General features: G+C 42.1%; 2 protein-coding genes across 7 annotated transcripts in view; one reads left to right on the forward strand and one right to left on the reverse strand.

Moving 5' to 3' along the window:
• Nucleotides 1-8,319, reverse strand: part of UEVLD (UEV and lactate/malate dehyrogenase domains) — a 55,899-nt gene extending 47,580 nt beyond the window's left edge. For 4 of the 5 annotated variants that reach the window (XM_072619651.1, XM_072619653.1, XM_072619654.1 and 1 more), the window contains exons 1-3: nt 8,208-8,319; nt 3,806-3,890; nt 376-441 (exon numbers count right to left, since the gene is read on the reverse strand). In XM_072619651.1, the coding sequence (XP_072475752.1) occupies nt 376-441; nt 3,806-3,890; nt 8,208-8,249 (193 nt within the window). In that variant the 5' untranslated portion in view covers nt 8,250-8,319. Of the gene's footprint in view, nt 1-375; nt 442-3,805; nt 3,891-4,829; nt 4,849-8,207 lie in introns of those variants that run through there. The other variant, XM_072619652.1, reaches the window with a different exon arrangement.
• Nucleotides 8,320-15,355: 7,036 nt separating this feature from the next.
• Nucleotides 15,356-19,175, forward strand: MISFA (mitochondrial sheath formation associated). 2 transcript variants are annotated; one of them, XR_011969376.1, is made up of 6 exons: nt 15,356-15,513; nt 15,895-16,148; nt 16,515-16,609; nt 16,781-16,818; nt 18,340-18,377; nt 19,020-19,175. XR_011969376.1 is itself a non-coding variant. In XM_072619667.1 (5 exons), exons 2-4 carry the CDS (start codon nt 16,080-16,082, stop codon nt 18,359-18,361), a joined length of 186 nt encoding a protein of 61 aa, XP_072475768.1. In that variant the 5' UTR covers nt 15,357-15,513; nt 15,895-16,079; the 3' UTR covers nt 18,362-18,377; nt 19,020-19,175. The 2 variants fall into 2 exon arrangements, 1 of the variants encoding a protein (XP_072475768.1); XM_072619667.1 differs by lacking the exon at nt 16,781-16,818 and having other exon boundaries at nt 15,357-15,513.
• The last annotated feature ends 1,818 nt before the right edge of the window (nt 19,176-20,993 follow it).

Genomic DNA, 20,993 nt, shown 5'->3' on the forward strand with positions numbered 1-20,993 from the left:
AAGTTGACCTTACTACAATGATAGGGCTGTTGGTTTCAAGAACATCTTCATCTACTAAGCTAGACAGAGAAGAGCAAGAGAACTTGCTCTTTTAGACTTAGATCTTATAGAATCTTTTCCAGATCATGAAAAGGCCTGAGTTTCAGTCAGTGCTGTACTACTTACTTGTCCTGTGACCTTGGGCAAGTTGTATCTCTGAGCCCAAATCTCTTCATCCCACTACTTAATGCAGTTTCCATGAGGAGGGAATTAGACAATAGAATTGCAAGTGCTTCATAAACCTGAAAGTATTATACCTCCCTAGATAAGTTAGTATGATAACATAAATACTTGGATACTTAAAGAACACCCCAATTTGGGGGTTGTCACTCTTACCCTGATAGTTCACAGGAATAGTGCCAGTAAAATTCAATAGCTCTTTCTGAGAATTGTCTTTGAAAACTAAAAAAAAAACCAAACCAAAAAACATCAAATTAAAAGCAGAAAATCCACAATAAAATAAGTACAAATTATCTGAAGATTATGGTCTAGGAGTCAATAAAAACATGGACAAGGGAACTAGTAGATATCATTCACCTAAACCAGAAGCGTCCAAATTGCAGATGGTAAATTAGTAAAATGTGTGAGAATTTCATACTGGTCAGCCAAATTCCAGCATACTGTAGAAGGAGAACCAGAACAGGTTTATATTATCACAAGCATTCATCCTAGTGTTGTAGTCAAACATCGGCACTTTCAGCCCTCTAGTCACTCCAAGGGCCTCATACCATGAACAAATAATCACTCCACAATTGTGTGGCAAATACCTGATAGTCACATATTACTCAACTGATGAACCTCAAAACCAGCCTTACTGCTGTCAGTAATGAACTCTTTTAAAATGGCCTTCTATTACATAATAACTCTGGCTTCTCTTTTGCTGTTTCGAAGAGCTTTGGGAGTTGAAATTTATTATTTGAAAAGCTTAAGTCTACTGGCTCTTCCTGGTCCATATATTTGTCTTTTGCTAATGATCAATACACATTAAACCTTTCTTATAATAATTGTATATCAGAGTCCTTATCACGAAAGTTCCTTAAATGAAGTACTTAGATAATTTTAATAACTAAACCATTTGCCTGGGATCAGTTATGGGCCCATTTCAATGAATTCTGCTCTAGAAAGAATAAGACCTTTTACAAGGTTTCAGTTAGCCCAATATCAAGAAGCTGGGCATGGTGTGCTTCACTGAATTCTTCTCTTGTAGCTCTCCTTTTCTTACATGTATATAAATTATTTTTTACATGTAAATAAAGTATTTGAATATCATCTCTGCTGTTTAACTTTGTAAATATTACATAATAAGCTGAGAAATATATAGAAACCATAGAACTATATTAAAACCATAGAAACCAGTAAGACAAACAAATGCAAAATTATAAATTTTTTAGGTGATACTGTGAATAATTTAAACAATGAAAAGAATCTAATTCTGATCAGGAAATAATAACCCTATATAAATTGCTTGGGTTGCTTAGGTCCTAATCAAAGGGAAGCCTTAATAAATGGTATGAGATGACAAAGAAATATTAGGAATGCATGCTAAAAGGAAGTTGAGATGACATATATTATAGTAATGCCACTATAAAGATAAATAAAAATGCTTAACTTGAATATATGGATAGGTAAATATATGAAGGAAAATATATGCTGTTGTTTATAAATGTTATTTCAGGGACAAAAAGAGAATTTTAATTCCATAATAAATGGAATTCCATAATAAATGGAAAATTTTGCAATAAACATTTTAACCAAGCAGGATGATACTCTGCAAGTGTAAAGAAATTTTAAGATTTATTATAATTCAAGTCAAGAAGCATTTATTAAGCATTTGCTACATGCCAGACACTGTGCCTAGTGTTAATGATACAAAGACAGAAAAAAATAGTTCTTGCCCTCAAAGAGCCATATTTCACTGCCAGAGATAACATGCAAACAATTGCACACATGCATGCACATATGTATGTATATGTATACACACACACGCACATATACACACAAGACATATATCAGGTAAATTAGAAGTAATCTCAGAAGGAAGACATTAGCATTAAGGGGGATCAGGAAAGACTTCTTGAAGAAGGCTGGATTATAACCATCATCTGAGGGAAGTCAGTGAAACCAGGAGACAGCAATGAGAAGGGAGAACATTCATGGGGTGGCAGCCAGTGAAAATGTCCAGAGTTGGGAAATAGAGTGTTTTGTGTTAAGACTGACATGAAGGCCAATGTCACTAGAACTGTAGAGAACAAGGTGGGGAATAATAAAGTGTAATAAGGTTAAAAAAGTCAGGAAAGGGCCAGGTTATGAAAGGCTTTAAAAATCAAATGGAGGATCTTATATTTGATCTTGTGGTAAGATGAAGGTGGTTGACATGGTCAGACGTGCACTTTCAGAAGATGACTTTGGCAACTGAATGGAGAATGGGGTTGAGAGGGGAGAGACTAGAGAAAGGCACAACCACCGGCAGACTACTGCAATAATACAAGGTGAAGGTGACGAGGGCCTGTACCAGGCTGGTGTCAAAAGAGAGAAGAGGCATATTCAAGTGACATTGTGAAGGCAGGATAGGACCTGACAACAAACTAGATATGGAGGTGAGAGAAAGTAGAAAGTTGAGGATGACACCTAGATTATGAGCCAGAATGAATGAGAAGATGTCTGTTTTGTATCAAAACAGAAATTAAAGTCTGGAGCATAATTGCTAATGTTAATCTTAATCTTTTTAAAATTTTTGTGGGAAGAGGAATTAAGGTTAAAGTGAAATCATAAAGCATCACTCTGAAAATAGGATTTATTCCAGGAAATTCTTATGTGGAATAAACAGCAACCCTGGCTCCAGGGGCTCCATCCACGTTAATTAGTGCCACATGTACAAGAGCTACAAACACAAATGAACTTGAATGTGCATTTGAAAACTAGGCAGTACTTCTGACAGCATCTTCATGCAAGACTTTGGATCAGGTATCTTTTTGGTATTTTTGGTATTTGGTATTTTGGTATCTATTTGGCATTCAGGTAAATTTAATTTAATTCAACAAATACTTATTAAATACTTAATATGTGCAAGGAACTATGCTATGCACTAGGGATACAAGAAGAAAAATCTTCATTCCTGCCTTTCAGGAGCTTATACTCCAATAAGGGAACAAGATAGGCATGATGAAAGGTAAGATTAATCAAAGCAAAGGAATCTAGTCAAAGTGCTGTACGAAATATGAGAGAGCGACTACATTCAGGGGAACTGGAGAGGATTTTATGGAACAGGTGACACTTAAGCTGAGCATTGAAAGTTTCCACAGGAAGCCAGGATACGGGCAGAAGGGCACACATTCCAAGCAAATGGCACAGTGCATTACTGAAATGCTATACTGTAGGGTCAAGAGCATAGAGAAGGAAATGAAACCAAAGTGGCAGTGAGAGACTAATTGAACAGGGAGGGATGAAGAGACAATAGGAGAGACAGCAAAGAGAACAGACTTATGAGAGTTAGGCAATAAGAAAGATGGAAAGACAGGAGATTGTGATCAGAACATTTATTCACAAATCTGTTCTTAATCCAAAATATGATACAAAATAACTAAAATGTTAGTAGCAATCAAGACTAATAACATGAACTGTGTTAACTTGTTTCCTCAAAAACCATAGGAAACAAAAAATTTAAAATCAGATGTTAAAAGACAAAAAAAGAAAAATTATGTTAAGTTCAAAAGTCTCTAAAATCAACACTCAGAAAAACACACAAAAAGGGGGATATGATTCTTACCATAAGTGTCCATGGAGAATTTGAAATTTGGATAGGACATATTTACTTTCATTAATTCTTCCACAGTTAGATCCCTGAATTTGTACTGAAAAGAAAGAAAAATTACAACCCCAAATCAGAAAGAAATTATAACCAAGACTGTTATTCTCAACCAAAATTTGCTAGGGGTGCAGAGGCCAGATATTTGCCTAGTTGGGCACTCCACAGCTGCCTGTAGGGTGTATATATAGCAGGGGTCAGTTTGAGGTTGGGGAAAAAATGAATTCAGATTTGGGAGTCTGAGCAAAGCAATAAGTATGAATAGGGGGGATCTGAACCTTCGGAGGAGGAAGGAGTTGCTTATCTTCCAGCAGATGATTTGGACCTACAGGAAGGAGAGATAAGAGTCAGAAGAGATAAGAAGTAGTACTATATCGATCCTTGCTAAGGAGTACTAAGGAAGTTATTTGTTGACCTGATAACAACAGGGAGGTATGCTGTCTTCCCGAGTCATATATTTAGGACATAACAAAGAACCTCCTAAAACTTGTCAAACCAGATGACAAGAACAAAGACCCTGAAAAGCGCTGCTGGGGAGTATAGTCTTGGCCAAGAAATGAAAGGCCAAAGGAGTATAGTGCTCTTATCTTTACAGATGATCAAAAGTAGGGGCCACAGAAAAAAAGGAGTAGATGGTCAAGGAGATAGTATCTAAAAAGAGGACTTGAATTTCTGGACCAAGATTACATATGAATGACATGTTCTGGCCAGAGAGGTAGAACGTGCCTTAAAAAAGACCCAGATCCCAGTCACAAATTTCTTAGCTACTGTCTTCACCCCAGGGCCTTCAGAGCACCCTGAATCAGCTGGAGTTACCCTCTTTGAGGCCAAATTTCCCTAGTGCTCTGCTCCAGCCCCAAACCAGGCACCTCTATCCTTGCCTCTGGGCCATTTCCCTCTCCAGAAGCTAACCCCCACCAGAGCTCCATCCACCCAGCCCTTCTTTGGCCTACTTATTTCCTTACTGGATTCACCTGGGCCATACCTCCAAAAACTGCAGCCTGCTGTGAGGCACGCCTCTTACAGTATAATATCAACACCTGCTAGGAAACAGTACCTTGCCAGAGGAACTTAAAGGGCCTAATCAGGCACCTATTTCTAATCACTAATACTCTGCTTGGATTCATTCCTCAATGGTTGGCATACTCCCCTCCCTTTATACTCTTCATACACTAGTGATTCTGAACCCTAGCTGCTGTGTACATACCCTGCCCCCTACCCCACCTCCCCATTCCTATCTCCCTCAGAATCCTTTTCTAGATCTGCCCACTCCTTCCCACTGTGTTCTAGAATGCCTGCTCCAGAACTGAGTGGCTTTCATTTTAAACTGTTCTCCTCACTCTTCCTATCTTCTAGAACTCACTGAGACACAGCTCCCTTTCCAATATTAGTTGCATTTTCCATCATACCAAGGTCAGGGAATCAGAACACTTGTTTCCCACTGACACTACCAGACTCCCCCCTACAGCTAGCACTCAGCAATTCTCCTTTGAGGTTCATGCTATTCAACTTTAACACCCAATCCAGATTCTGGTGGCTCATATCTATCTACACCCATGGTATTCCCCTCTATTCTTCAATGAATTCAGTGTCTGGTTTAGTGTTTCCACCACAACTCCTCCTCTCATGCTGTGGGACTTCAAGGTACATACTGACACCCCCTCAACAGTCTTAACCCAAATCCCTCTACCCCTCAGTTCTTTTCCTATCTCAATACCTTGGTGAACTAGTTCCACTCTACACTATCTTTTACACTTAAATCCTTACTACTGCATCCTATCATCAATTATGCTTTACCAATCCCAACCTTGAATGACATCTGTTCCTTTTCTTTTATTCTGATGCTGAGGGGATAGCACAAACTATACTGATTGGTTCCACTACAAAATCTTAACTGACGGTTGCTGCTGTTTAGCCATTTTTCAATTCTATCCAACTTTTCATGACCCCATTTTGGGGTTTTCTTGGCAAAGATACTGGAATGGTTTGTGATTTTCTTCAGATCATTTTACAGATGAGGACCTAGGGCAAACAGGGTTAAGTGACTTAAGCACCCAGGGTGACACACCTAGGAAATGTCTGAGACTGGATTTTAACTAAAGAAGGTGAGTCTTCCTGATTCCAAATCCAGTTTTCTATCCACTGTACTACTCTGTCCTTGACCATACAGTAATCAGTTCTTTTACATCTTCATAACTGATTCACTGTCTCACTCACAACCTCAGCTACTCCAAGTCTTTTCTTTTATACCTCCTCAAAAGCCTCCCATGACACCCTTTAATCCTACTCTCCATTCACCCTGCTTCATATTTCACTGAAAAAAATTAAAGCCATTCATCTAGAGCTCCCTCTTCCCCTCCTCCTCTTCTCAAAATATTCAGACATCCCACCTCCACGATTTTATCCTTCATCCCTACATAAAATTAAGAAGTGACTTTTCTCCTTCCAAGGCAAATCTCTCTATGTGCACTCTTGATTCCATCACCTCCCATCTTCTCAGGTAATTCCCCTAGACATTGTCCACACTCTCTCTAATCTTTAATCTATCTACTGGCTCCATCTCTGCTTTTTAAAACATACTCGTGTCTCCACATCTTTAATAAACCCTTACTTGATCCAACTATTCAGACTATCTTCTGTATTTCTCCTCCCCTTCTCAGATAAATTCCTTGCAAGACACCTACATTCAATGCCTCCACTTGTTTCTCTTTTTTAAAAAAATTGCTATTGTAGCAGGTTATTTAATTTTTTTTCAATTAAAGAGAATTCTTTTCTTTCCTTCCCACCTCCTACTTGTCTAACTGCTCTTTCTCAGTCTTTGCTGGATCTTCATTCAGGTCTCACTTACTAATTGTAGATGACCCTCAAGGATCATTCCTACAATGAAATAATAACTACCACTTTTCTATACTGTTTCACTCAATCTCATCAGTTCCCATAGATTTAACTACCACCTCTACATAGCTGATTCTCAGATCTACTGATCCAGCCCTAACCTCTCTCCTGAACTCCAGTCTTTCTTCTCCAATTGCCTTTGGTGATCTAAAACTGGATATCCCATAGGCATCTTTAACTCATCATGTCCAAAACTGAACTCATCTTTCACAAGCCCTTAATGTGGCCTAAAAGTGATTTATCTGTTCACTCAGTAAATACTGTAATCCTCTAAAATTCCTAGATATATTTACATTTGTTCATGGATCTGTAAAATCCATTGTAGGATTTTACCCTAAACGTTTATTTCATTATTCAGGACTACAGAGAATGCTGTGGTTCCTGATTCTCTGTAACCTGTGAACTATTCCTTCTGGATTATTCCTCTAGAAGGCCTAATCCCATCTCCAGTCACCCATGGTCACTACCTCTTTAGTTCTTCCCTATCCCCTCTATATCCAATCTGTTGCCACCTCTGTTAATTTTACCTTCACAACATCTCATATAGGTTTTCTTTCTCTTCTCTGACACTGCCTGCACTGGATTTCTGGTAGCTGGTCTTCCTCCCTCAAGTCTCTGGGCTCTCCGGGTTATGATTATGAACTTCCACTCAGCTGCTACACCCCTCACCCCAATAAACTCCAAGATAAGCTACAAAATCTCTCTGACTTTTAGGCGGGCTCCTTCCAGTCTTCTTACACTTTACATCCTCCTCCTCCTCCAACAAGGCACTCTACCATCTGGGCACTTTCAGGGTCTGTCCCCCCATGGCTAGAATCCTCTCCTTCCTTTTCTCTGACTCGTGGCCTCCGAGTCTCCTGGTTCGGGAAGTCTTTCCCAACCCCGCCCCCCCCCCCCAAGGCCTGTATTCTGACTGTATTCTGTCTGTCTGTCTGTCCTGTTTGTACATGGGTGTCTGCAAGCAGTTTCCTCCATTAGCGAACCAGCTCCTGGAGAGCAGGGAGAGAGAGACAGAGACAGAAAGGCACAGACAGACAGACAGAGTGTGAGTGCGTGTGCGGGGGGGGGGAAGGGGGAGCGGACGCTGTCAGGGGGCTCCGCCGCTCGCTCAGTCCCTACTCCAAGTTCACTCGGGGGCACTTAGCAGGTACTTAAGTGCCCCAGGACCGGCCTCAGGGGCACTTAGCAGGTACTTAAATGCCCCAGGACCTGCTGGTTGAGTCACGGACTCAAAGTTCCGCGGGGGAGGGGAGCGCCTGCGAGGTAAAAGAGCACCACTTAACCACTAACCACCTTCCAAGGGCCGGCCCGGGTTCACACTGGCCGGACCTCTGAGCCTCAGTTTCCCCCTCCGTAAGCGGCCCGGTCTCCGCCCACCCTGCCCAGATTCTGGCCCCAGTCTGGCCCCCGGCCGTCGTCCAGGACCCTCCGCGCCGTGCCCGACTCCGGGGCTGCCTCGGCCCCGCACCTTGCCCAGCTGCCGCCGCAGACTCTCGCGATCTAACTCCATCTCGGCACGGATGGTCTTCTCAATGAAAGCCTCCGCCTCACAGGTGTCTTCCGGGTCCGCCCTAGGACGGCGGCCGACGAGGATCCAGCCCCGCAGCTTCGCGGCCCCGCCCCCGACGGAAGGGCCGGCTGGTCGACCTAGCGAAGCCGGTGGCCCCAGCCCGAGCGCGGCTGCTGCTCGCGTGGAACGGTCCCATCTGCCGCCTTGGTAACCTTGCCTTGGCTCGCCGGTTTGGGAATGGCTTAATGTATTAGGCGCTCAGCTGACTCCATGCAGTTGTTTTTTAAAGATGTATTCAATCGTTTTTCAGTTGTGCCCCACTCTCCCTGACCCCATTTGGGGTTTTCTGGGGAGAGATGCGGGAGTGGTTTGATATTTTCTTCTCCAGCTCATTTTACAGATGAGGAAACTGAGGCAAACAGGATGCAGTGACTTGCCCGGGTCACACAGCAGGAGGCTAGATTTGAACTCCTTAAGATCATGAATCTTCCTGGCTCCAGGGCAGCGTGCTGTATCCAGCCGCCCAGTTTACTTCTCATGGTTTGTCAATTACACATGTATCCCTTCTTTAGGGGAACGTGTTTGAACAAGGTGAGCCTAGATGCCTGATGGACCCTACAGAACACTACAAGCACATCCTATCTCTAGATTAGAGACTGGAAACTGTCCTGGGGAGTAATGATGGTCCAGGAGCATATGTATACAACCATGCATATATAGGAGTCGGGCACTTTATAGGTTGTGGGTTTTTTCAAATTGACAATACTGAGAATTATTTTTTTTTCATTAACAGTAATGGAAAACTTAAAGGATACTGTAATTCCCAGGTAGATACAACTTATTTAGAAAGGAAGGCCCAAGGGGAAATCCCCAAAGGAAAGTCCCTGAATCCAAAGAGCTGCTAGCATCAGGGGCTAAGCAGTCAATGTTTTTGTTTTTTACTCCCTGGCTTGAAGATTTAACCATTATCCCAGTACATTTGATGTAATCTGTTTTAACATGTAGGCAGGCCTCTGCCATGCTTCATCTCTTGACTTCCCAGTCCATATTCCCTTGATGTAGCACATGCCTTCTACACACCGCTACTCGTTTCAGTACTAGAACCATAATAAAATCAACATAGTCATTTTTAAGGAAAAGGATATGTCAGTCTGCTCCCGTCTAGCTTCATTCACCATCCCAGCAATTTTTCAAACCAAAATATTGCTCCCTGGTCAAGATAGATAGATTGATAGACAGACAGACAGACAGACAGATAGATAGATATAGATAGATAGATAATACATATAACTTCTATCTGTTAGAATGCAATTGTTAATGCCCTACTTGAGGGTAGGGACTGTTTGCTTTAGTACCAGTATCCATAGTAGCTGGTACATTGAACATGGTTAATAAATGTTTTTTTAAAAAATTTATCCATTACTTCATTCACTCATCAATAAGTGAAATAATGTCAGATTGACAGCTGGAGATATGAGACTAGAAGGCAAGCTGGTGATACTGATGAGGGCTGGAAAGGGAGTGTGAGACCCCCACAAAGACCAGGGTACCAGGGGCAGGTTGTCTGGAGAAAAATTCACGAACTCAAGCATTGTTGAAATCAAGGTAAAGATTTATTATGCTTTCCAGTGGGCAAGAGTTCTTAGGGAACCTACAAACTTAGAGGGGTACAGGGAAAGTTTATATAGTATATTCTATAGTATTACTTGTGCCAAATATGCTAAATAGGTGTTTTGGGATGAGATTAGGGAGTGGTTAAGGAGTGGTCAGTTTTTAAAAGAATATGCACTTTTGATATCTACAGGGCAGGTATTTTACCCAAAATTCTTCAGGAAATAGCCCAAGGTGGGGGAGCCCTACGTGGAAGTGTGGTTTTAGGCCTGAAATATCACTAAGTCAACCAAAGGTCAGGGCTGACCAGGAAAAATCAGGCTTCTCTTGTCAATGTCTTGTTAGACAAGATTAATGTAAGGGAGTATAGGTATGTCTAAGTCTAGGATACATATGATTGGTCAGTGAGTAGTAAATGTCATTATGACCCAGTACACAGCTGGTTCAAACTAATCAGTTCTATAGGTGTTGCTGGCTACTATAGCAGGAAGGGAGATAATGGATATTGCTAGGGCAGGCTGTGTCCTTGAGGGAGAAACTGCCTGAGACAGTATTTTGAGGCTAGGGAGAAAAGTGATTTTTTTAAAAATTTATTTATTTAAGTTTTCAACATTCATTTCCACAAAATTTTAGGTTCCAAATTTTCTCCCCATTTCTCCCCTCCCCCCATCCCCAAACGCCGAGCATTCTAATTACCCTTATCACCAATCTGCCCTCCCTTCCCTTATCCCCATCTTCTCTTTTGTCCTGTAGCGCAAGATAAGTTTCTATACCCCATTACCTGTATTTCTTATTTCCTAGTTACAAGAACAATACTCAACAGATGTTCCTAAACCTTTGAGTTTCAACTTCCCTTCATCCCTCCCTCCCCACCCATTTCCTTTGGGAAGGCAAGCAATTCAATATAGGCCATATCTGTGAAGTTTTGCAAATGACTTCCATAATAGTCGTGTTGTGTAAGACTAACTGTATTTCTCTCCATCCTATCCTGCCCCCCATTTCTTCTATTCTCCCTTTTGATCCTGTCCCTCCCCAAGAGTGTTGACTTCTAATTGCTCCCTCCTCCCACTGCCCTCCCTCCCATCATTTCCGCCACCTGCTTATCCCCTTCTCCCCCACTTTCCTGTATTGCAAGATAGGTTTTCATACCAAAATGAGTGTGCATTTTATTCCTTCCTTTAGTCAAATGTGATGAGAGTAAGCTTCATGTTTTTTCTCTCACCTCCCCACTTTTTCCCTACACTAAAAAGTCATTTACTTGCCTCTTTTATGAGAGATAATTTTCCCCATTCCATTTCTCCTTTTTCCTCCCAATATATTTCTGTCTCACTGCTTAATTTCATTTTTTTAAAGATATGATCCCATCCTATTCAGTTCACCCTGTGGTCTCTGTCTCTATGTGTGTGTGTGTGTGTGTGTGTGTGTGTGTAATCCCACCAACTACCCAGATACTGAAAAAAGTTTCAAGAGTTACAAATATTGTCTTTCCATGTAGGAATGTAAATAGTTCAACTTTAGTAAGACCTTTATGACTTCTCTTTGCTGTTTACCTTTTCATGCTTCTCTTGATTCTTATGTTTGAAAGTCAAATTTTCTTTTTAGCTTTGGTCTTTTCAACAAGAAAGCTTGGAAGTCCTCTATTTCATTGAAAGACCATTATTTTCCTCTGAAGTATTATACTCAGTTTTGCTGGGTAGGTGATTCTTGGTTTTAGTCCTAGTTCCTTTGACTTCTGGAATATCATATTCCATGCCCTTCAATCCCTTAATGTAGAAGCTGCTAGATCTTGTGTTATCCTGATTGTATTTCCACAATACTTGAATTGTTTCTTTCTAGCTGCTTGCAATATTTTCTCCTTGACCTGGGAACTCTGGAATTTGGCCACAATGTTCCTAGGAGTTTCTCTCTTTGGATCTCTTCAGGAGGTGATTGGTGGATTCTTTCAATATTTATTTTGCCCCCTGGTTCTAGAATCTCAGGGCAGTTTTCCTTGATAATTTCATGAAAGATGATGTCTAGGCTCTTTTTTTGATCATGGCTTTCAGGTAGTCCAATAATTTTTAAATTGTCTTTCCTGGATCTATTTTCCAGGTCAGTTGTTTTTCCAATGAGATATTTCACATGATCTTCCATTTTTTCATTCTTTTGGTTTTGTTTTGTGATTTCTTGGTTTCTCATAAAGTCATTAGCCTCTCCATCTGTTCCATTCTAATTTTGAAAGAACTATTTTCTTCAGTGAGCTTTTGAACCTCCTTTTCCATTTGGCTAATTCTGCTTTTGAAAGCATTCTTCTCCTCATTGGCTTTTTGAACCTCTTTTGCCAATTGAGTTAGCCTATTTTTCAAGGTGTTATTTTCTTCAGCATTTTTTTGGGGTCTCCTTTAGCAAGGTGTTGATCTGCTTTTCATGCTTTTCTTTCATCTCTCTCATTTCTCTTCCCAGTTTTTCCTCTACCTCTCTTACTTGATTTTCAAAATCCTTTTTGAGCTCTTCCATGGCCTGAGCCCACTGAATATTTATTTTGGATGTTTGGGATACAGAAGCCTTGACTTTTATGTCTTTCCCTGATGGTAAGCATTGTTCTTCCTCATCTGAAAGGAAGGGAGAAGATATCTTTTCACCAAGAAAGTAACCTTCTATAGTCTTATTTTTTTCCCCCTTTTTTTGGCATTTTCTCAACTAGTTACTTGACTTTTGGGTCCTTTGTCAAGAGTAGGATATACTCTGGGAATCTGCAAGATCTCAGTTCCTCCAAGGTGGCACAATTAAGTGTGTACACTGGTCTGGGAGTAGGAAGAGATTTTTGTGCCCAGAATCTTCGCAGTTACCTCTCCACAATCACCTGGTCTCCATTTCCACCAAGTCAGCACTGGGGGCTGATTTTCAGATAAGCTGGATGGGCAGGGCCACCATTCAGTGTGAGATAAAGATCAGTTCCCTCAGGGCCTCTACACACGGAGGAACTGCTGGTACCTGCCCAATGTGGCCACTGTAGCCGCTGTCTGAGGCTGGAGCTATGGGAAGGCCCTTCTCCCTTCCCGGCCAGCTGAAAAAACCTGTCACTGACCTTTGGCACCTGTGGGTTGGACCGCTGCTGCTGGGTCTGGAGATTCTGCCCCAAGAGCTGTTCTTGGCTGGGCTGTGCTCCTCGTGTTTCCCCATGGGCCTTTCAGGTCACCCTGGGCTGGAAATCTCCTCCACTCTGTTGTTCTCCACTTCTGCTGCTCCAAAATTTGTTGAGAGTCCCTCTCTACAGGTGTTTTATGGGCTGTGTGGGGAGAGCCCGTGTATGTGTGCCTTTCTACTCCACCATCTTGCCTCTACCCCGCTTAGAAGCTTTTAAGCAGAAGATTAAGGAGATAAAAGCTGAGCATTAGTACAATTAATCTGGTAGCCCTATGTGTCCAATAAGGTCAAGAAACGTGATTTTTAACGAGAAATGTGATTTAGAATTGGGCCCCAAGCACATGTACCCAAGCACCCCATCAGTACAAGTTGAGAAGACTGATGATTAAGGACAAATTCCCCCAAGTGAGATTATGGCTAGAAAAGAGAATATCAAAGAGCCATTATGGAGTTTGTATTAGAGGAATAGGAGGGGGAAGAAAGCAAAGGAAATCAGAAAAGGGGAGATCAGATAAAAAGAACCAAGAGGATGTAGTGTCATAGAAGCCAGTAGGATATAAATTCCTTGAGGGTGAGGACTGTTTAACTATTTCCTTGTATTATCAGAATTTAGCATTGCACCTTGCATATAATAAATGATTATTGAATGAACTAAGGAATGAAGGAATGTCAAAGGGCCAGAGAATTTTGAGAAAGGGCTTGACAAATGAGAAATGCTATAGAATGAAGGAAGATGAGAGCTGGGAACTGGACCTGGAGGTCCTTGGTGACTGAGAATTTCTAGTCACATGGTAGGAATGGAAATCAAAAGGAATAAGGAGTGAATGAATAGGAAGTAAAGTTAGGGGATCCTAGATCACACATTTGAAAAGTTTGTGCCTGAAAGGAAATGATTAGGTTTTGAGACAAAGCAAAAATAATCCAAAGCTAGCTTTCTGCCCCTCCCTTCCCCCAAATGGGGAGGCTTAAATATGTTTAAGAGGGAAGAGCCTGGTGGTAAACAGATTAAAGATTCCTTAGAGGGGATACAGAGGAGGGTTGGGTGACTGGTCCAAAATCAAACAGGGCATAGGCAAAGAAGGTAGCTTAAAGGTCATAGTATCATAGCTCTGGAGCTAGCTAGCTAGGTGGTGCAGTGGATAGAGTGATGGGCCTGGAGTCAGGAAGATCTAAATTCAGATACAGCCTCAGATCAGCTGTGTGACTCTGGACATATCACTTAACTAATCTCTGCCTCAGTTCCCTGAACTGAAAATGGGGCTAATAATAGCATTTATTTCATAGGGTTGCAGTGAGGATCAAATTGTTTATGTTTGAGGTGATGTGGGGACCCCAAAATATCAACATGCCAGGTCCAGCTCGAATGAATTCCACACAAGGCTTCTTAAAGCCAAAGAAAACCAAAGTTTATTAAAGATTCACCATGCTGGGTTGACTCTTAAGGAGCCTAATGTTTTGTAATGCTCATATTGACAAGTGGGCCAGATAGAATCTCAGCTAGACAGAGTCTGTGCTGGATTAAACCTGAATGCCTTCATGGAAGTGGGATGGAATTTAAATACAGAAAAAGACTGAGGGAAGAATCCAGGTGTTGCCAACTAGTCTGGGGTAGATCAAATCTAGGGAGGATCCCGATGGGACTGGCTGATAGTCCCAACAATCCATAATCCACAATCCAGCCTGGGCAACTTGGACTTCAAGAGAATGCTAAGTAGTCAGGAATATCAAAAGGAAGCTGGGATGAAAGGTAGAAATATGAAGAGAATGCTAAATAATCTGGACAACTGGATTTTGATAAGATAGGGAGTATCCAGGCTGGGAGAAAATGGAAGGGGAATCCAAGGAACTCCATCCCCCAAGGCCAGGCTTTCAGGGGCCCTTCAGACAAATGGGACAAAAGCCCTTGTGATCCAGGGGAAAAAGGTCTTGGCTTGGGCTTGTACCCCATCAAAATGAGATAATATTTGTAAAGAACTTAGCACACTGCCTGTCACATAGTAGTGTTAAGGATAGAAATCTGAGATAGACTGAGGCAACAAAGTTCTGAGCACAATTTATTAGCAAAGCTAACAATTGCCAATAAACGGGATCCAGTGCTCTTCAGCAGCCAAAATACCCTTTGAGGGCTAACAGAGAATCTTTATAGCTATTCATGAGGAACACAGCTTGTTTGTATAATCTTGGACAACATAGGTGTTGCTTCTTTTTGATTAGCTGATTGATCAGAACAGGGAAATTGAGGTTTGAAGAGAGAAGTTAAACAAAGATGTTGAGGTTGGAACATCTGGGGACAGGGAAATTGTAGATGGAACAAAGAATTCTGTGGCTGGAACATTCCAGTTTGCCCAGTGTTCTGCCCACCAGCTCCCTGTCTCAGCCTTATGTTGAGCACATTCAGGGAATAGAGAACTCTGTGGTTTGTGTCCCCCACTTACCAGAAAACACACATTTTACAAGAAACAGCACAAAATGAAGAACAGTAATTGATTTGGTTTACAAGATGGGGTGCAGTTATGACAGTTTCTTAGTAGGTGCTATATAAGGGCTTCCCTTTCTCCTCCTTTTATTTAGTCCAACCCAACTTGGCCCAGAGATTTATTCAAGTGGTAGTGCCGATTAGAACTCAGGGTCTCATGACTCCCAAGCACACTACATTATCTCCCCCATAGGGGATGGGTGGATTTGTCCAAGGTCATACAGCTAAGTGGCAGAGCTCAGGACTCCATGACTCCAGCATACCCCTGGCCCCTATGTTGAGGCAGAGAGTGGGACAAGAAGCTCTTTCTTTAACAGCACTGGATAGGTGGGCTGCTCCATTCTCAGCTAGGCTGTTTCTCAGGGGGTAGGGGTGGTAGGGATGATGTCATGCAGACAGGCCATGTGACCCATGACATCACAATGCTCTCAGGCCAGGCACTTGCACATGTGAACCAGAGAGGCTTTTGGAGCCCTGCAAGGACTGGAACTGACATGTGAGATCTCTAACAACTGAGACTTTGAAGAGGACAGTTCAGGAACGTGGTCTTGGTGAATAATTTCTGTCACCACCCTAGTGTTCGGAGTGCAAAAGCTCCAACAAATATCTCCTCTATCATGATTGTGGTTGGCTGGATACTTTTTGTTGGACTTGCATGTTATTTGGGGGCATTTCCTGAAGCAATGGTAAGTAACAACTGGGCCAGCCCCTGCAGGTCCTCATGGGGGAAAGGGGAAGGGGACCTTTCCTGAATCTGCAGCCCTTACCCAGCCTCCCAAAGCAGACTATTGGTCCCCAGGTAACCTTTATTTTTTTTGGAGTGGGAGAGTCAGTGAATGCTCTGCCTTCCTAAACTCATTTTTTTCATCCCAGTGATGAGAGAGGAGGGTGGGCCAGCCCCATCATAAAGAGCTAGTGGGGGAAGAGTTTGGGGCAGGTGGGGCCTTTCTGTCCCATTCTCTTCCCCTTGCCCCCAACCATTCCCCATAGAAGGCAGCCCCCTCTGCCTCTGGGTAGAGTAGATCCTGTCTCTTGGTTTTCTTTTCGCCCAGCATCCCACACTAAAATGGATAGAACAGCCTGTTCATCCTATTCGTGAGCGCAAAGGTCGACTGAGGAGTGTGTTTTTGGATAAAGCCAAGGACATGTGAGTACTGACTTAGGCCTTTCATATTCTTCTCACCCCCAACTTTCCCATTATGCTCCCCCCCATAAGACATTGTCTGGAGAAGCCCATTTCCTGGTGGGGAACCCCAGGTTCCCTACACTGAAAGGAATTCCATAGTGATTGTGGTTTTCTGGATGGTTCTCATTGCAGGAGTGGTGTGGAAATGGTATAAATATCCCCCAGGTGCGGTAAGTGCAAAGTGATTTTCCTCCAGAGAATCTGATGAACAAGTGAAAGAACAACACTGACATATCAGTTTAGCGGGGAAACTATGGGACCAAGCCCACTGGAGGTGCTGTCCTTAGTCAAATGATGTATATTCTGAATCCAGGCATCATCCTTCATACTTCATCCCATCCATCTGTTGCCTATGGGTCTCACAAAAACCATATAAGACCAGGTATTAAATATCCTCTTTTGTGAGATGGAGAAACTAAGGTAGAAAGACAGTCCAAGATTATGCAGCAAGTTAGGCACAAATGGTGCTAGATAACAGGTCTCTGGATGGCTGGATGACTCCATTATTATGGTCTGTAAGGTGTTCCTTATACCTTTAGGCCTCATCCTATCACCTCCCATTGGCCCATAGTTCTCCCTGGGTTTCTTCCCATCCCACCCTGATTTCTTCACATCACATCACTGTTACTCCAGGCTGCTTCCCATTGGTAGAGAAAGTAGTCAATTTCTGGGTTTTAACAGTTCACCAGATTCCATAGCTCACTTTTCTCAAGTAGGATGGCATCCTTACAAGAGCAGTAGATGATTTTGAACCCCTTACCCAAAGATTTTCTCATCTTCCTATACTTAAATTATACAGGGAGGGATAGGAGGGTAATCTTTGATAAATCAGCTCTTCATGGGGGAAGAACAACAAACTATGGCTATCAGGCTGGTTGTCACTTTATCCTCCTTTTACTGCTATAGAGAACAGTTCTCTGCCCTGCCCTTTCCCCACCCACACCCCAGGCTGTTTGTTTTGCATAGTGAGATTGGAACTCTTAAAATGTGTATCTTCTGAAAGGCCAGATTTCTATTCTCCTTTTGGCCAAGCCTCATAGAAGTAGGTAGAATGACTTCTATGCCTTCACTTTATCTAGTTTCTTCCACTGGATATTCTGATGTTTTTGGCCCTTTTAAGTCACTCATATAAAAATGTTAGATATCTAATTTCATACAGATGGTAAAAACCAATTTTGCACGTGAATGGGTTGAGGGGTACTTTGGTTATGTCTAAGTACACACAATTTCTTTAATGGAGCTAGTCTGTGGGAAAGCAGACCCTTCTCCAGCCATGCCACAACAGCTCAGGCCCAAGGTCATTTACCCAGGAAGCAGTCTATCTGATCAAGTCCAAATACTAGTCTTCTGCCCTGACCCTTCTTCATTAGTTCAGTATCTGTAGGTGGGATGCTGAAGTCACAGTCTCTGTGTCACATGTTAGATGTCACAATTGGTGGCCTAGTTATGCTCCCAGTGATGCCTAAGGGACCACTTCAGTTCAGGCGACACTACAGGCCTACCCTGTCAGGGATTAAAGTGACCATGCCAGGCTTTCTACCCTTCCCTCTGTGATGAGGACTTCTCAGCTCCAGGGACCCGGGGAATCACATATCTGACCTTCCACAAGCCACATTACTGCACACATCACCTCCCCTACCCTGCAAGGAATTCCACAATGATTGTGGTTTTCTGGATGGTTCTCATTGCAGGAACAATGTGGAAGGGGTATAAGTATCCCCCAGGAGGGGTAAGTGCACATTTTACTTCATTCTTCATTCCCCTATTCTGAAATGTTAGTGGCTCTCAAAGTAGAGTTAGAATGATAGAGGAGAAAATCCCTTGCTAAGAAAACGACTCTGCATGCCATCTCAGGGAGGGAGGGAGAGAAAATTTAAAACTTACAGAAGTGATTGTTGAAAACTGAAAACAAATAAATTTTAAAAAGAGAATGACCCAAAGGCAGACCATGACCCAAAATTGAGGAGTACACTTACTGTCCTTTACTTAGAGAGTCACAGTATCTCTTAAGTGTCCCTGTGGCCCTCTGTAAGATTAAGGACATTTATAATTTGCCCTGCCTGGGGTCTGTGTCCAAACTCAAGCCCATCTCATCACCTGATTTCATAAACCTGGTTGGGATTGACCTCATTCTGAAAGTCCACACCTTCCAACCCTTTTCTAATGAATTTTGTTGTCCCTCCCGTCTTGGAGATGTTTCTAGGAGCATTGTGTTGGGAAAGGGAAATAGAGACATGGTGCCCTTTTTCCCTTTGGCAAGAACTAAGCCTAAAGGGGAGGCTAGGAGGTACATGAGATTCCCTTCAGCCCAACTGCTACACAGGTAGTACCCCTTCAAACCAGTTCATATTTCACAACTTCCTGTTTCCAGACCCAGCTGGAACTAGGCAAAGAAGATCCTGGTGAACCAATGCAACTCTAAAGCTAAACCTGGCTAGCTGTACAGTTCCTGTTGTTGGTTTCGCATAAAGCAATTGCAAGTGATTTTGTCATTTTATGTAAAAGTTACTGAACTTTTTAAGATGAATGAGGACTTGGTATTCTGTTAGCCCGCAACTGCTGGTGGTGGTGGTGGTGGTGGTGAGGGTGGACGGGAGATGTTGGTGGCAGGGAACAAAATGGTGTTAGTTCTTCCTCTTGCAGAGGTTTCACCTCTGCTTGTTCATCCCCAGAAGGATCTGGTAGAGGGTGCTGTGGGACAGGAATCCAGGTTTTCTTCTAGCTTGTCTCCCCTTTAGCATTAGATAACTAATCAAATAAATGTCTCTAGGTGTTGATGGTAATTTCTGCCAAGACTTTTATGAACGTGGCATTTGCTTCCCAGAAGAAAGTCCTAGAGGTGCCATTTAAAGCTATGACAAAGACACTTTTTCTTCTGAGGTTGGGGATTCAACAATCCTAAGATGTATGCAGAGGTTGCGGCACAATCAAAGTGTGAAGGAAAACAATGAATCCAGGACCAACTTGTTCAAAATGCTGGCTGGCACTGTTTTCATAAGACAGTGATAATAAGTAAGTCTAGGAGCACAGCAGTGTGGTTCCTTAGACAGGGCTGGGTGCTGCTTAGCAAGAAAAATAGATTAAATGCCTTTAAAAAAAAAATCCATAGAATAACCTATTCTATAGCCACAAAGCTAGCCCAGAACCTTACCAGATTCTAAGGCTCAAAATATGTATATAACCAGACTTGGGTAATGATCCATTTGTTGTCCAAATGTGGTTATTAGGGCCCAAGAGTATAAGGACACTCACAGAAATAGCAATTTCCCTTTGGTCCTCAGCACCACCCATCCATATTAGGGCAAGGAAGTTGTTTTGGGGGGTATCAGACCAACTGCCATTTCTCAAGTGTGTTCTCAAGTTAGGACTGAGGAGAGAGAAACTCCTTTGACTAGGAATATGAGGTCTTTATGACAAGGAGGTGTGGGGTCTGACTAGACACTGAAGACTGAAATGGAAGGAGACCAGACATTACAGGTCAATTCTGCCCCTGAACTCTTTCCTTGAAGGGAGAACAAACACACACAAATTGAACCATTACCATTTATCTTTTTCTAAAGAGTATACCATGGAAAAATAGGTAAAAGCTAGTATTCCTATATGGTACTTTAAGATTTGTAAAGAGCTTTATATATTAAACTCATTTGATCTTCACAACCTTATATGAAGTAATAAGGTAGATATTATTTATTCCCATTTTCAGGTAAAGGAACACAGAAAGATTAAGTGATTTGCCCAGAGTAATACACCCAAGGTAGGATTCAAACTCAGGTCAGCCTGACTCCGAAGTGGGTCATAGGCACCACCCCCTGTGACACCTAGCTGCCATCAGTATAAAGGTAGTTTGTGGACTGCAGACCCTTATCCAGCAAAGTCAGACTTCATTATAATGGCTCCTTAGTTACATGGGCATAGTGCTGTTTTGGTCAAACATTAGTGAGGGCTTGGAAAATTTTGTCTATACTGAAATGTTATATTAAAACGTGACCATATTTAAGCTTGACATGTTTACAAACCACCTTACTGCACCCATCACTTTCATTTTAATAAAAAAAAAAGCAGAGGAGGGAGGTGTTGGAACTAAAAGTAATGTGAAGGAAACTACATCTACGGCAAAGTTCCAAGCATTCAAGGAACGTTGTCTTCTGCTGTCTGGGCAGTTTCCTCTACAAAATGAAGGTGGTTGGACTATGCTAAGGTCTCTTTTCAAGCTCATGACTCTACTAGAATTCAGATTTTAAAATAGGCTTCATGCAAACTTATGAGCACATACATACCTAGAGTTCTCACATTCTAAGGGTGATCTGATTTTATTACATGAGTAGAACTCCTTTGCATTATTAAA

This window comes from Notamacropus eugenii, chromosome 6 (assembly GCF_028372415.1).
Source record: "Notamacropus eugenii isolate mMacEug1 chromosome 6, mMacEug1.pri_v2, whole genome shotgun sequence".
NCBI lineage: Eukaryota > Metazoa > Chordata > Mammalia > Diprotodontia > Macropodidae > Notamacropus > Notamacropus eugenii.

Coding starts and splice junctions, on each gene's coding strand:
- MISFA (XM_072619667.1), top strand. CDS start 16,080: ATGATTGTGGTTGGCTGGATACTTTTTGTTGGACTTGCATGTTATTTG. Junction 16,149..16,514: donor GGGCATTTCCTGAAGCAATG/GTAAGTAACAAC, acceptor CTTTTCGCCCAG/CATCCCACACTAAAATGGAT. Junction 16,610..18,339: donor TTGGATAAAGCCAAGGACAT/GTGAGTACTGAC, acceptor TTCTCATTGCAG/GAACAATGTGGAAGGGGTAT.